Source organism: Pelodiscus sinensis, chromosome 12 (genome assembly GCF_049634645.1).
Source record: "Pelodiscus sinensis isolate JC-2024 chromosome 12, ASM4963464v1, whole genome shotgun sequence".
Classification (NCBI taxonomy): domain Eukaryota; kingdom Metazoa; phylum Chordata; order Testudines; family Trionychidae; genus Pelodiscus; species Pelodiscus sinensis.
In genome coordinates, this window is record NC_134722.1 from 29,933,691 (window position 1) to 29,950,950 (window position 17,260).

General features: G+C 38.3%; 1 protein-coding gene across 7 annotated transcripts in view; it reads right to left on the bottom strand.

Annotated features, from left to right (window-relative positions):
- ZNF423 (zinc finger protein 423) overlaps positions 1 to 17,260 on the bottom strand; it is a 375,707-nt gene that overhangs the window by 20,109 nt on the left and 338,338 nt on the right. For 6 of the 7 annotated variants that reach the window (XM_075940233.1, XM_075940232.1, XM_075940234.1 and 3 more), the window contains 2 exons: positions 9,103 to 9,234; positions 6,431 to 6,546 (listed from right to left, as the gene is read on the bottom strand). The exons of the other annotated variant lie outside the window; for it this stretch is intronic. In XM_075940233.1, coding sequence (XP_075796348.1) covers positions 6,431 to 6,546; positions 9,103 to 9,234 — 248 coding nt within the window. The remainder of the gene's footprint in view (positions 1 to 6,430; positions 6,547 to 9,102; positions 9,235 to 17,260) is intronic. 7 annotated transcript variants of the gene reach the window in all.

A 17,260-nucleotide genomic window follows, 5' to 3' on the forward strand; every position in this document is an offset into this window, starting at 1 on the left:
TTTTTGTAATAGTTAAAGGATGTGCAGTCAGATAAAGTATGATAGGTATGTGCCTAAAGCATTTTTAATTTTTAATTATTGTTAGTAATAATTATCTGACTGAAATCCAGTGATATGTCTGGAATGGGTTTTGTTTTTGTAATTTATTAGTTTTATAACTAATAATGATTAAACATTAAAAATGCTCCAAGCACAATCTCTAATCAACTTTTAACACTAACCAAGTTTGCATGAGTTCTGTCTGGTTCATTTTTCTGATGTGCTTATAGGAGGAAAAATGTCTGAATTGATAGGTCCTAGAGAGCCCACCAATAGTTGAAAGAAAAAGACAGAACTTCTCATTTAAAGAAACACACACCTTGAAAAAAGGCAAAATTATGTACTAAATTAATTAATGCCTTCTATCAAATTTAGAAATCATTTATTAAAAGTTGCTTCCAGAAAGAGTCTCCGGGGATTGAATATTTAAGCCAAACACAAACCAAAAATACACCATGAGGCTCACAAAGGAAAATGCTACTTTTTATCACAGTCATAGCTCAGGTTCTATATAGCATGGTGTCTTTTTCTTTTCTTTTAGCAAACAATACTTCAACCAGGTATTTTGTGAAACCGCCTCAGACTATTTAGGCCTGGGTTTACATCACTGATGCAACCAAGAGCTTTAATGACCATTTCTGAAATGTCTGCATGTATATAGGGCTGTTTGGAAGAGGCTTTTGTAGCATTTTACAAAACTTTTAAGCCTCACCCCGGCACTGGGAGTTAGATAAGTATTATTACCCCCATTTTCTGAACCTAAGCTGAGCCATTAAAAGCCCAAGGACACAGAGTGAATGATAAAGCAGGGAACAGAATCTGGATTTTATAACTCTTACATTTGTGCACTGAGTGTTAAGGGTGAAGTTGAGCTTTCAGGATCAGCCTGAAGAAGAGGGCAGAATGCAGCTGTGGTGCTCCTAGAGGAAGAAACTGGGCTTCAGAGAGGCTCAATTCCTACCCTCTTGCTTTGGAGGGCAGAAGGAACTTTGCTGCAGTTCTTTTCAGGGTAGAACATAGTCCCCCACTAATAGCCAGCCAGCTCCACTGACTGCTAGACTAGGGCAGACACATGACTTCCCTACACTCCTCACCTTGACCTCCTGCTATACTCAGTGCCACAATCAAAAGAAATCTGATATGGCTACACTGCATGGGCTTACTCCCCTCTTTGGCCCAGTCAGAACCAAGCCACAATCAAGTCCAAGACTATTAGCATCAGAGGAATCAGAGATTTATTAGATCCAGCAGATTCATTAACAGGGTCAGGATAGATTCCCTCTTTGGAGGACATATCAACCATTAAAATGATACAACCCTTCATTCTACATGCAAAGACATTATTCTTCTCCTTTAAAGAAGCTGTTTTAGAGTCTAATCCAAAGCACACTGAAGTCAATGGAAAGGCTCCCAGTGACTATGATGGGCACTGGATCAAGCCCTTAGAGATTATTAGTGAGAAATCATTGTGACTGCATTGAGTACAGCTTGTGTGCAGCCATTTTTGCCAGTTTATGGCTTAAATCTGCAGCTTTTCGTATACACTGAGAAGGAAAAAAATGAAACAAAACAAATGATGATGCTAGCCAGTGAGCCATGGCATCCTCTTTCCTTTTGTTGTGTTGACATTTAAAGAAACTCTTGGTGCTTACAATTAACGCCAAATATTCCAGTGAAGTGTCTTTAATTCAGTGGTTTGACTTATCTTCAAATCTGGACAGAAAGGAAAAAGCCTTTTCTTCCTAGTAAGTATCTGAACGTCTGCACTGGCAGGTACCTTGTTCTCTCAGTACCTGGATTATTTGTGAGTTGTTTATTATATCCCTTGCTTTAGTTTTCATCAATTGTAATCATTCAGAGGGAAACAGTATGATTAACAGCACACAAACAAACAGCAGGAATTAATTCTTTTTCATACAAATATTTTATTGATTATGGCACAGCTGTTTAGAAAAACGGTGGAGCAAAGACCACAGATGAAAACCCTCTTTGAGATTCCTCTAAAATTGCTATTCATTCGCAATTTGCTTAATATAATTAAGCAATTAAGAATTTAGATTTCACAAGTTTAACTAACACCCAACATGTGTCATGATTTCAGTCAGTCTTCTATCTATTCCCTACTTCAGTATAAGTTGAAGACTAACATTTCAGGGGGCAAAGTATTTTCACTAGTTCATTTCCAAAGTATGGCTGTGCCGTACATTATTTCAGCTTCGGCAGGGCAGTACATTAAAGGCACACTCAGCAGCTAATAATTAGTTTGTAATATAGGTCCTGCAGATCATCCTCTGTTTCACAAAGGCTTCTTTCGTCTCTCTGCAGTATGAATAAGGCTACATTCAATTTCATTTAACTCTTGACAGGTCTACACTTGTTTCATTAAATAAATTTTAGAAGGCAGAGTGAAGTATTATAGAACCAAAGTACTATAGGGAATGTGTACATTTTCTTCTATTAAGTGTCATTAGATGGAAAAATATTTACATGGCAAGAAACTTTCATCACTTTCATAGCTGGCAAAGCCTGACTAGTTATCATCCTGAATGTTCAGAATGTATAATATTGCACTAATTTGTGCAAAATACTCAGTATTACCACAGATCTGCAATTTTCTTTCACAATTATTGTCCACTTAGAATGGCAAGTTCCATTATTTTGTATCTACCCTCTCTTATGTGGGATATCTCTACATACTATATCACAATGTATTTATCTTCACAGTGTTTCCCTTTTTACTCTTTATGGTGGAAATGCTGCAAATTAAACCAGCAGGATCAAATTCTGTTCTTTGTTACACTGGTGCCAATGAAGTTACTCTGGAATTACATCAGTGTAACTGAGAATAGGATCATGCCTTTGTGGTGCCATCTGACTACCTACAACTTCAAAGCTCATGTGTCAAAAGAGAACTATAAATTTTGTAATGAAAAATGTCCTGCTACTGATGCAGCAACTTGATTTCCCTCCCAACAATTTAAATGCCAATTTGAAATGGCAATCTCCTTTCTAATATGGTCCATACATGCCCTTTTATGTCATACTATACCTAAGGAATCTGCTTAAAAACAGTCACCCAGGAGTAGAGTTAACTTATGGCATGCCATTACATTTGCAAAATTAATTAGTTTTTTCTCCCAATATATGCCCTTCTCCCCACTCTCCTCCCTTTTTCCTGCCCTCTGTAAAGCTAAAGGGACACAATGGAAAGTTTCTCTTTGTAATGTAATATTAAGATTTTTTTTTTTACACACATCAGTGGTTTCACTAAAAATACAAATAAATAAAACAAAATAGAACAGGTCTGATATTGACTTAAAATGAGTTATTCCTAATTTACACCACTGGGAAAGCAAGATTAGAACTAAAAAGTCAGATTCATCAAGCATAACTGTTTGATGAATGGAGATGTTAATATACAGGAGAAATTGCATTGCTACGAGACTAAAAGGTCTATGTAGATTAATCTGTTATTAGCAGCTGAACAACTGATACACTAAATAATACTAAATCTTCATTACTCAACTAGCAGACAAAAATTAAATAAACAACCAAGGAATTTAAAATAGGCAACCCATAAATAAGCACCTGATGAGTTAATCATCCAAAATAAGGTTGCTAGTTCAAAAGTCCTCCTAACTAATTTATTCACATGCTCTGTGCCTTGCTTGGTGCAGTTGTTTCAACTAATAAAACCTCCTACTTCAAATAAATACCCTATTCTGAGTTGCCACTAAAAACATGAGTAAAACTGCAGGTAAATATTACATTTCATTCAGCCAAAACCATTTGAAATTACTTGCATAATTATTATGAACACAGAACTTTAAAATGCATACAAATCCTGTGTAAAACTGGAAAATTACAATTATGATTCAAATTCATCTTATCAAAGCTGCTATTTGCATAGATTTTGCTATGCACAACACTTCAGAATTTGAACGCTATGTAATTAAAATGGTTAATTGCAAAATGCAGTTGTCGTTAGGACTATAATTTAACAAGGTTCTCTGTATATGACCATCTGATTTAAAAGGTTAATGTAGTGACCTAGGAAGCCATTGCACCCATTTTAATTGTGTTGGCATTTTGACCAAAAACCACTTTAAATGAAAAAGGGGAGGAAAAATCCAAGCTGGCTCTGTGAGCCAATATTGTCATCTTAAAACCTACATAGTGAGAAATCACAAAACCAAAATCTGCTGACTTTATTAAAATATTAACAAGGTATAGTTAAAACTTTTGTACACTTATGCAAATAAGGTTGCTAGAACAAGGGAAAGAAGAGGTTTCCCTGGGAGAAAAAAAAAATAAAATCAACAAAGTGAAAAGATCAACCATCCTTCCACGGCATGACAGCACGACACAAGAGGCAGCAGCTTGGGAATTCAGCAAGATAAATAAAACCCCTCCAAAGTTTAAGTAAATCATAGTTTATAAAGCTAATAGATTTAAATGAGGCATAGAGTATCATTCTATAAAAAGCTTACATCTATCAGGGGACAGTAGCAGTGTTTTGGCTGAAGTGCTAAACAGGTAAAATATGTATGATGAGGAAGGCCAAACTAAGAACATCTCATAGAATCACAGAATCCTAGGGCTGGAAGAGACCTCAGGAGGTCATGGAGTCTAGCCCGCTGCCCGAAGCAGGACCAATCCCAATTAAATCATCCCAGCCAAGGCTTTGTCAAGATGGGACTTAAAACTCTATAGGGATGGAGATTTCATCAGCTACCTAGGTAACCCATTCCAGTGCTTCACCACTATCCTAGTGAAATCATTTTTCCTAATATCCAACCTAGACCTCCCTCACCATAACTTGAGACCATTTCTCCTTGTTCTGCCATCTGTCACCACTGAGAACAGCCTCTTCCCATCCTCTTTGAAACCTCCCTTCAGGAAGTTGAAGGCTGCTATCAAATCCGTCCTCACTGTTCTTTTCTGCAGACTAAATAAATCCAAATCCTTCAGCCTCTCCTCATCGGTCATGTGCTCCAGCCCCCTAATCATACATTTTCTCTACTGCCAGATTAACACAAAATTACAGTAGTATGGCAGGTTCTCTGCATTTCAGCAGGTTTAACATTGAACGTCAAAACTTAATTTTAAGCATAATTGATTCAGCACTAACCTGATCTATGAGGAAAGATTTAAAAAACTGGGCATACTTAGTCTTGAGAAAAGAATACTGGGAGGGACGTGCTAATAGTCTTCAAATATGCTAAGGGCTGTTATAAGGAGAATGGTGATCAATTGTTCTCAGTGTTCTCTGAAGGGAAGACAAGTAGTAATGGGCTTAATCTGCTGCAAGAGAGAATTAGGTTAAGTATCTGGAAAAACTTTGTAACCACATGGTAGTTAGGATTTAGAATGGGCTTCCCAGAGAGTCTGTGGAATACCCATCATTGGAAATTTTTAAGAACAGGTCAGAGAAATACCTGTCAGGGATGGTCTAGATTTATTTGATCCTCACCTACTTCAGAGTAGGGAGCACTGGACTTCATGACCTCCGGAGGTCCCTTCCAGTTCTACACTTCTATGAACCTGAACACGGCCCCATAGAACTTCTCCAATATTAAGTGCCAAACAGTATCTCTTCAGCCAGTGCCTGTAGTAGCAGCAGGAGGGGTGCAGTCTGTGGGAGCTCCCAGAATCCCTGTATCTGAGACAGACCTACTGCCTGCAGGAGGGTCAGGGGAATCTGAATCAGCGCAGTCTTTTGAAAAAGTGCGACACATTATTCTGTCTGCATGTATGTAGACAGGAACAGGGGACCCGTCACACACACGTACTTTCGGAAGGCTGAAATCAATGGAGTTGCATTCATTTGTGCCAGCACTGAAATTGGACTGTAGTTCCTATTTTTAACAATCTGCTACCCACTACCATGCCTTTGTGGCTATGGCTGGTCTGATTAAATTCTATGTTCAAGTAGTATGTGCATTTTGCTCTTATACCTAGATGGGTATGATCTCTTTGCTTTTTACTTACCACTGGGGAAAGAGGGGGATGTCTAATGCTAATTTAGTCTTTGTGTGTTAATCATTTTCTACATTATTAATATAGAGAAAGAAATTATTTAAATGGTGCTTGATGTAGACATGTCAGTATGTAGCAATGTTACTGTCGAGAAATACTCATAAAGAATCATGATATCTGTCTTGTCTTATTTTATGCCAGCTATGCTCAGAGATCCCTTTCTCCTGATAGCACCCAGGGGGAGAGAGAAAGAGAGAATAGGAGAGTTTGCTACTATTGCAAAGAAGGAGGGGAAACAATGGTTATGCATTGGTTAAAGTGATGGTCTAAAAGCTGTGCAATGATAACAAGATTGTTACATAAAAACAAAATAATTGCTGTCAGTTTGTATTTACTCATTTTAAAAACATACCTGAAGTTCCGTCTGAAAGAAGAACTTCTGTGGGCACTGGGAACAGTCATAAATTTTATCCTCCTGCCCGTGGACTGCAAAGATATGCTGCTGCAGTTTATTTGCCTGTACAAAAACTGAAATAATACCAGAGGTTAAATTTGCTTTAGGTAACTCTCACTCTAAAATTTGCTGCACATTTATTAGGGCTGTAATTCTAAAAGGCCCAATTGTTTCAGTACAATTATCCTGCAAGAGTGGACAATATTAATAATTTAAGTTTTAAAGGATGACATTTAGCTTAGTTGCAATAGTCTCTACATATCATATATATTTTTTGTATTCCACCATAAAGTCACTGCTCTCCATTGATGATTGGATGAACCCAACTGTAGAAAGAAAGGGTGTCACCTCCTTTGCAGGGGTGGGGTAGGGGGCAATCAGAAGTGCATGAGCATTATTTATAACTAAAAGATTAATCTGGCTTGCTCAGGTCCTCAACTCAATTTTTTATTTTTGGAAAATAAAATGAAAATATGCATGCTTCATTTAAATCACTGCTCTGGGGTGGAGCTGGGGATGAGAGGAGTACCCCAGCCCTCTCTTACTGTAGCAGCTTGGAGCCAGGTGAAAAGTGTCTTTCTGTGTATGCTGCAGCTCCAGGATGCACAGTAGGGGGAGAGGTGCATGTCCCCAAGCTGAGCAGATCCACGTTCATCCACACCATGCACTCCCCAGCCAAAGTGAGGAATGCAGCAAACTTCACTTTCTCCTTGCTCAGTGATGAAGGGGAACAGCCACAGAAATGTTTCCATATGAACCAGGGAGGTGGAGGGAGCTTAAGCCCCTCTGCCCTCCCTATAGGGTGCCTGGGAGGTGGGAGGCTCAGGGCTGTGGCAGTTCTCTTCACCTGCCTAGTGATTCTGTCTCTTTTCTGTATGGTTTGAGTAGAACAATCCCATTCCAGGTACATCCCATTTTCCTGGCATGACCAAACTCTGATCTTGCTTTTAAGTTATGATAAGAGGAAGCTAAATACCGAATTTGGTGGTCCTAGTTCTTACCGCTTAGGAGGAATTCTTGTACAGACAGACTCTCTCAGATACATAGTAGATGCAGAAAAATGACACCAGTAGAAATCTAGAAGGTTAATCTAGAAGATGAGTGACCAATGCAACAGTTCTGATAGACTACAAAGGAAGCATGAACTTGAAGAAGTAGTTTGTTGCAAAGACATCTACTACATATTTGAGAGTTTGTCTGTCTGTGTGTGTCTCTTGTCTGTTCAAGAATCCCTCCTAAATGTAAGAGTAGGACCACCAAATTTGGTATGTACTTTCTCTTATCATAGCTTAAGGTAAAGGTTTGGTTGTGCCAGGAAAATGGGCTGTGCCTGGAATGGGATTGCTCATCACAGAACCATAAAGAAATGAGACAATCATCAAGCAGGTGAAAAGGGCTGGCTGGGAGCCGCCCCCCACCAAGGCGCCCTTTACCGAGTGTGTGAGGGGCACAATCTCCCCCTCCCCGATTTGTATGGGAATATTGCCGGCTGTTTCCCTTCATCAAGGAGTGAAGGGAAAGTGCAATTTTCTGTCTTCCTCACTCACTGGGGAGTGCAGGGTGCAAACAAGCCTGGACCTGGCCCAGCTGGGGGATGTGCATCCCACTCCCTGACACAGAGAGGCGATTATTACCTGGGTCCAGCTGCTGTGGTGAGAGAGGGCTGGTGTTGTCCTCTTTCCTTGCTGCAGACTGCATACAGAACCCCTCATCCCTAAGACCAATGATTTAAATGAAAAAAAAAAACCAACCTCTAAAATTAATTAATTAAGGACCCAAGCAATGCTGGATAAATCTTCTAGTCTTGAACACTTGCGATTGCCACTGAAGTTAAGGGGAACTGTGGGTGCTAAATGCCCCTTACAATTTAAACCTTTTGTTTTTACTTAGCTCATAGGAAATGAAAGACAAGCATCACGTAACCATCAAGCATTACTTTAATATTTTCCAAAACCAAGACATAAATTGCAATTTTTAAAAGCATATAGAGAAGGTGACAATGGATCCTACAACCATCTCCTTAACCAAAATCATCCAAATTTGCTTTGCAGAAACAGCTTAAGGTTAACTACAAAGGATAGACAGCAAGATTTTGGATAAATATGTTTTCTATATAAGAATAAAACAGAAACACGGCATATGTATCTGAGGGCAGATTCTGGTCTTACAATGAAAAAAATAAATGCAGCAGTTGTCAACAATGTACAGTTTTGGGGTTTGATTTTATCAACTCATTACTCACATGAGTGCTTTTACTGAGAACTGACTACAGGCTATTTAGATATGTATAAAGCACTCCCATGAAGGCGGGGTGCAGGAGCAAGTCTTTACCTTACAAGAACTATTTAAAAATGTATCATATCTTCTACCCAAGAAATGTAATTTTAAAAGGCCTGTAATTATTAGTGCTAATGCAAAACTTGGGTCTGGGGAATGCTGCTGTATGGTGTCAACAAAAAATTAGAGTGCTATTCTTCATTGCTAGCACCAGTTTTAACCTGATGTTTTAAATGTTTTCAAGAAGAGTATTTTTTCCCAAGGAATGGAATACTGTATTTTAAAAATCCCCTGTGTGTCATTTCTGGATCAAGCCATGCACACTGAGGCTTGTCTAGGTCTTACTGTCTTACCTGTGAAACAAACAGGGCATTTGAATGTGCCTCCCATCCCCTCAAAGCTGTGCTCAATCAGGTGACACAGAAGCTTTGCTGGAGAGTCAAACATCTGGTTACACAGCTTGCACTCATGATTGATGCCTTCCTCTGCAAGGTTCAAATGATACAACTTGTTAGTGACACAGCAGATTAGTGTCTGAAATGCAGCAGTCTGCTAGAAATGGTAGTGCTGGATTGCACAGTTTCAAGGACCCAAAGACATTACAATTTCTGTGTCTCCATTACAAAAGCACACACAGTCACTTGTACAATGTATTCAGGTGTACAGCCGCAAGTCAAATTTAGGGACATTTATTTTCAGCTGTGATGAAAGTGATGCTGTGATCAAAACATCAGTAACATACACAGGCTTGTGACAATATTGTACCTTTGCACCTAGCATCTTACCACAAAGGCAGAACATCGTTGCTCTGGGTATCTATTATTAAACACTCAAACAGCATTTAAAACAAATTTAACAGTGTGAATTCAAGCAACATGTCCAAAAACAGACTGAAATCCCATCTTCATCTCAGATGACACTGCAAGTATATAGGAAAAGGAGAAGAGGGAAATATCAGGGAATAGCAGAAATGCAGGGATAATTCAGCTTTCATTTTATAAGTAGTGCCTTCTTTTAGGCTCAACTGAGACCACTGATAATATTTAAATGACATTTTTTAATTGAATTTCCCTTTCATATATATTTGTTTTGAAAAGATCTTTCATAGAGATGCTCTGAATACACAGTGCCTATTTAAAATCCCCATAAATGCTGGTTTATTAATAGATAAATATTCAGTTTCATTATTATTTTTACTGGCATATTAACCTAATACATTAAATTGTCATTTTTGGTGTTTTGTGCAGTTAGGATATATTGTGAGATATTGCAACAAATTTTCAAAAGACTCATATAAATGAAATAACCTGTATTTTGGTGTTGGGGGATAGGAGGGAGGAAAGGGCAGAGAAGACTGTGTATAAAGTACATGATTTGTGTATGTCAGCAAATATGTCCACAATTTTTACAGGTGAATACCAAATGAAAATTTGTCTTCACTCCTGTTAGCACATTATATGTGAAATTCTCATGCAAATATATTTTAAAAAATCAAGTTCTGGCCTATGAGATATTCACTACTTTATGTCTTCATCTCAAAATCTCATCTCATCTAATCTACATTTAGTTCTAAAATAGCAGTAAGTGATGATAGTTTATTATGAATTAACTGCCGGTTAAAAGTATTTGAATCCTTCAAATAATTTGAGAAAGAACAGTGAAAATCTCTGTTTATAATTGCTTTTATATTACCTTTTTAAAACCTTAAAATGGCTGAACAGAGGAAAATTACTGTTTTCCACAAGGCCTTTGAAACTTAAAGAATCTCAATGCCCTTACTAAGTAACAAGTTAAATAATAGTAGTATGGTAACAGTGAAGGCAAATGGAGCAGCCATTATGCACTTGTAATAGCTCAGACACACTCATAGCCTACATATTAGAACCTGGCTTTTTGCTGAAAACAGGACCAGCAGGGGAGGGTTGGTGGCATGCAGCTGGAAAGAATTCCCAGAGTACATACGTCTTAAAGGGCCATAACCTCACCAAAAAGCTATTTATAATAAAAAACAAAACTTATAAGTCATCCCTTAGAGCTATTGCCTGGGTCAGCGTTAGGAGCTGTCTATGCTGTTACAAAAACTGGTAAGCTCCCAAAGCACTTATAATTGGTGCTCTGCTCCCCATACTGCCTGTAACTCATACAGAGCAGAGAGCAGAATGCTGATGATAAGAAATGCGTGAAGGAGAAGAGGCAGCATCAGTGAAGCACGAATAGATAGCTCCTCCTACTGAGGGGATGCTTACGACTGGTGCCAGACACCTCTAACATGTAGGGCACGTTTCTCTACCCTGATCTGCACTGTGGTCCTCTATTCATAAAATGACTACAGAATATGCAATAAAGGCCCCACAGTATGCATATTCAGTTTAGACTGGAGGCACAAATGCTATCCCTTTTCTTTGTAATGTTTCACGGAAAAAGAAGAGGGGAGAAGGGGGAGGGGAGACAGATGAGGTGGGAAGGAATAAAAATAGAAAAGGAAGACTCAGAGGAGAGGAGAGAAAACACAGGTGTGAACACAAGAGGCCCAGGTCTTCAACTCTCCATTGTGACTACTCCAGACAGTCCCTAGATTGACAAAGCCGAGACGTGAAATATTTGTCAGAACACAAGGATTCTAATTTGAAAATGTTTAAATTTCTGATCTGGACAGCCACCAAAGATGGACAGATATTTAGCCTTTAAGTTGCAATTGTTTTTAAACCCACCTTTCCTCCCCAATCTTCTGTATTATCCAATCTGACTTTCTAGAAGAGACTGTTGTGTGCCAAGTTTCAATCCAGTGCAAATTTGCATAGTTTAGTAATAAACCCTGAAGGGGGGAGGGCAGAAGGCAGGAAGAAGGGTTTGCAATGGAGATGCTGTAGAACCCTTAACTAAATAGCTGTGAACAATAACAATGCAGTATAATAATCATGTAAAGTACAAAGCTGGCACTATGGTAATAGAAAGAATTTCTTCAAATAGTGAATAAAAGAAATCATGTTTGACATTCATTTTCCAACTTCCATATACTGTATTATTTAGAAGCCCATTCACCTGTAATTCATATACAGCATATGGTCCTGAGTGAGCACTGATTAGGAAAAATGTTTCCTTTGTGGCTAAATACCTATAATTTCAGCAAAATTAAAAATATAAAATATATGTAATATTCAACACAAGACTGAAATTATATTCTCTGGGTCTTTAACATGTTTAATTAGGTAACACTGATTGCATATTTTCTTGGCTGATCTCTGCAGTATTTTATGTAGTTAAACCCATAACAAACTAAAACTGGAATGAAAAATAATAATACATAATAGGTTCCTGCAGATCTGGAAATTTATCCCACTCGAGGCAAGACCTTTGATTTGCAAATCCACTTCTGAATTATAAGGCCTTCTCCTCACCAGTGGGGTTTTTATTCCAGTCCCATAGGAGTCCATTATGCATTTCTTGTGTCTATAAAACCATCCAAGAAAAAAAGGGGAGAAAAGGAGGGAAAATACCCTGGTTAGTGCAACAAATGTTTTTCTTCTATTCATGCATGTGTATCCAAACTATAAAAATGCCCACAGATACACAGAGAACTGTTGTTACAATCACTCTTTCTCTATAGCACTTTAATAATGGAATTTTACACAGAAACACAGAGCGTGCAGGGAGATAGAAGTGGATCTTTGGAGAATAACTTTCTTGAATTATATAAGATCACACCAGCACATGTAAGACAGCTTCGTGGTGACAACGCAGTGTCTGACAGCCAACACACTATTCAAGCATGTGCTGTTGGGCTTTAGTAAAAGAAAACATACCATCAATTAATTCCCTCTTTTTCATTCTATGTTTTTAACATGACAGGCATCCATAAGAGAGTCCCACATAATTCAAGTGAATTACGCAGCCATTTTCATTTGTAAAATGAAATGCAGATTTTTACAGCTTGCTGTGCTAGTTCTTTTCTCATTTCTTCCTAGGTGTATCTGTGTGTGGATCTACTGATTTCAAGACCAAACAGGCAACACATTGAAAACAAGATTCTTAGGTTTCTTTTCCCTCCTCCCCCCTGAAAGTTTAGAATAATAATCATTAATTTTACACTTTATTTCTCAAAAAAAAAAAAAAAAAAAAAGGATGTGCTCTTGTTTAAAATAAGCAGGCCTGCTGGATTCTGTCAGGCTGAAACTATGTCAGGCCAAAAGAGGAACAGAGTGCTTTGTGTAAAAGTATCATGGGGAGATGATAGTATCCTGTAATGTTCTCAGTACCTACTTTTGTCTCCAAAAGCATTTGATCCCTGGCAGATACATACTTATTTCCATACTGGTCTTGAGAGAAGCCAGTAGGAATGAGAGCTGATTATCTGAATCCTGAAGGTGAAACCTGGGTGGTGCCCACTGATGTCAAAGGCAGGCATTTGTATAATTTTTTAGATACATAGTTTACTGTCTGTTAGTAAGGATTAAGGGGTTGCACTGACCCAGTTGAACTGCAGTAGTGAAGCACACAGTTTATTGTTCTTAAGTTCAAGCGCATTTACGTGAGAGTTCTAAATATGCTGATAGGACACTTAATAGCACTTACACTGTCATTCTGCCCATTTTATAGTGGGAATATGCTTCTCCATAAAGCTATTTCTGTTGCAGCAACGTGCATCTAATACATATTACAATGAGTCTCTAAGCTTCTAAGAGAAATGACAATAGCAGCCTCCTGGCGAGGATGCAGTATAATTAATAATGCCGTATTAAACCCATGTACTGTATCAGCTGCATTTCTAATTATAACTATATTAATGGCAAAATACAACAGTGCATTAACACTGTCATGCAATGACATGTTATCAAACCAATAACAAATGAGAGATTTGAACAATAAAGAGGCACCCTCTTTACTGTTACTTAAAACTTCTTTCTGCAATTTGATTTAATAAAAGAAAAGTCTCCCTTATGGAAGAAAATAAAATAGTCCCAGACCAAATTGTTAAGAAATTTAAGACAATTTGACACTCATTCTTGATACTAACATGTAAATACCACACTGCTGCTCTTCTAAAACACACTGTTATATCTGCTTCACTGCAGCAAATTAAAGTTAAGGGGAGGCTACAGTGAGGAGCCCACATCCTGGAGTTACTACGCTTCTAATGAATTTTGATATACGAAATGAGGCATAACAAAACATCACTGTACTGTGTCATAAATCTGATGAAATTCAGTAAGGCCATGAAAGAGGTGCTTTAGTAATAGTAAAAATAAATAAATGTTAGAATAAACACATGGAAATAAACTGAGAAATGGAGGAAAGTGTTGTTTATGCCATTGCTTCCAATTGTGCGTTAGGTGGAAATTAAACAATCCAAGTAATTTACTCCCATGATGTTATTTAGTAGGTGACCAAACAAACTAGAAAAACAGGTAAATGAAACAAGATCTGATAATAAAGAAAGCCCATTAGCCAACAAAGAATATAGAAGCAGTGTGAGGAAACTATTTCATTGTAGATGGATGGCACTGTTTTACTATTGATTTGTCATTACATGCATCAAAGATGAATGCAGATCTGAGCAAAGCATATAGACTACAAGTAAAACAGTATCACAAGCAGGAAACAGTGGACCAACAAATGTTCAAATGTGATTGTTACTACAATGTCAGACGTGGGATGATGTTACCTCACCACCATTCGTTACAAAAGCTTCTGACTGTACAAAACATCTGGGCTATATTTCTTATTTATATTTTCTAATTAATCCAGGAGGATATAGTTGCACCCTTCTTTAACCCCCTGGAGAATGCTTCCCAGTATCTTTCTGAAGAGATGGGACCCTTGTCTTTTTTCCCAAGTGCCTTCGGGAGACACAAATGAGCTCTGCTAGCCTTAACTTGGCACCACTGGGACAAAGACACTCTTCAAAACAGTACCCTGACAATTAAGAAGTCTGGGTTTTGAAAGGCTTGGGATTGATGGCATGGACAGCGAAATATCACCTGGGGAACTGGGTGTAGTCCACTGAGGGTTGCTTGAGGTCAGTTACTATAGCAACATAGAATGAGCTCAACCTTGTAACTGACCCTTATCTTTTTTTGATCTGTGGGACACTTGGGGCCATAGCTGGAAATCAACTGGAAAATAATCTGGTCACATATCAGAAAGAATACTATTTATACTATTTATCCAGGTAGAGCAGAGCTCTCCCTTTGACAACTCTGCTACATTATGAGGCCTTTAATCTTTCTACACTATCCAATAAACTTACATAGATAATCTACACTCATATATGGTAAGAAAATGCAACCACATGTATCTTTATTGTTGGCTATACTGATGCAGTGCCAAATTCTTCCATCACTCCCAGCCTATGAAATCCCACAGACTCGACTACATAGATACATATACAGCTACACACATTTTACAAAGTTTAATATTTTAGGGTGGCATCTGCAACTCATATTCTTTTGTTCTTTATCTTGAAGATGAAATATGATTGTGCTTTGAAATATATTGTTATGATCTAGAATGGCACAATACTGATTTTTTTTATGAGCTGAAGATTGGTTAATAAAATCTTGTTCTCATGCTTTATTCCTGTGACAATTTTACTATTACAAGTTTTCAAGGGATATGACAGCTGTCCAAAGTGTTTAAAAACATCCCTTTAATGAAAAATGATAACCCGTGAAGCTTTATATTTCTAGATAGAGTTTAAAGAAATGCAACAAAATGCATGTGCTTTTGAAGCATATGTTTGGCTTTGACCCATTGATTAAAATTAATTATATCTCACTTATTTTTCCTCTATATTGAAATACAGCCTTATACAACAGGCTGACAAAAACAAATTGTGGATATGCTTGGATTCCTAATGGAACCCTGCTGGTGAAGTTGATTTTGGAAAGCAGTAAAGATATGAGGATATTAAAGTCTCAGAACCTCTTTTTAAATTTCACTAAGAGGAAGCATTCTATTGATCTTTGGTAATAAACTTTCTAACAGTACTTTTGTTGTACTCATTACATGTATCTGTACTCCTAAAAAGCTTTTCTTTTTCAGACTCAATTAGCCCAAACATAGAACACACTTTAAACTCTTTTCATTATCCCATGAGACACTCGAGCTCAAAATATGCAGGGGAATTAGTTTCCAAATTATTTATTTGGTAGCATGGAAGTTCATATTATATACTATGTACAGTACATGTCAGTAGACTATAAAATTAAAATGACCATTAGAAGAAGCAGGATCCCAGGGGGATGAGAATGATACTGCGTAAACTGCTGGGGGATTTCCTGTTGTAGGGAACTGAGGATTGACTTCTGAACATTACTCAAGAATTTATACTTTTCAGAGGCAAGTACTATGTTTAATGAACATACTTCACTACAGAGAAGTAAGTTAAAATCACATTTAAGATGTGTCTTACAAGCTACTCTCTTTACCACGGTACCTTTAATCATACAAGGAAAACTCAATCTGTAAGTTCAAAGTTGTGCGTCCTCAATTTACTTGCTATGTAATTTTATCTCAGATCTCAACATTTTGCACATAACCACATGAAGTTTAGGATAACGGTGTATTGCTGCACTGCATTACAGTGTACCTAGAATTAATGTCTCCCAGACTCACTCTAGAAAATTCCTTATTCTGCACAGTTCAATCAAATTTTCTTCTTAAGTTATGAGCCTGAGTCTCCTCTTACATCAATGTAAATCAGGAATACTCCAATTATGTCCATGAATGTACAGAAATGTAAAACTGGCACACATTAACACACACACAAACTAATGATGTTAAATTGCGGTTACTTGGCGAATTGTGTAGTTGATACAATTTATATCAACTACACAATCCCCTGTTCGCAATGGTCAGCCCTGGCCACAATGAAAAGGGGCTACGGTGGACTGCTGCCAGAGCAGCCTCTGTTTGTAGCAGCCAGGGCTGGCTGCGGATAGGGGCTGCTGCTGGAGCAGCTGCTGCAAACAGAGGCTGCGCTCCAGCACCAACCCTTGTTTGTGGCGCCAGGGGCTGCTGTCAGGGCTACCCCTGCGCACAGCCAGTCTGGGCTGCTGTGAACAGGAGTTGCTCCAGCAGCAGCCCCTATCTGCAGGGGTGTGTGGGCGTGTGTGTGTTTGGAGGGGGAGGAAAGACCCAGCTCCATACTGGGAACACAGCGGACAGCGGCTGCCTAGTAGCAACCACGCCTATCACCCCCGCTGCTTGTGATAGAGGCAGTGGGTGGGGAGGGGGAGCGAGGCACCGCAGAGATGGTGCTGGGGACAACTGGCTTTTAAGCCAGCTTCTCCTCCCCCCCACACACATTCATAGAGGGAAGTGAGTAGTAGATACTTCACTCAACTACCTGATATGCTTATGCTTATTGGGTAGTCAATTAGTTGACTACTTGCTAACATGCCTAACATACAAACTTCATTTGTATTAAACTGATAAACCAATAACATTAGTCAAAGGCAAACATGGTACAATTGTTATACTAGCTTCCCCACACTGCGCAATTCTCACTAT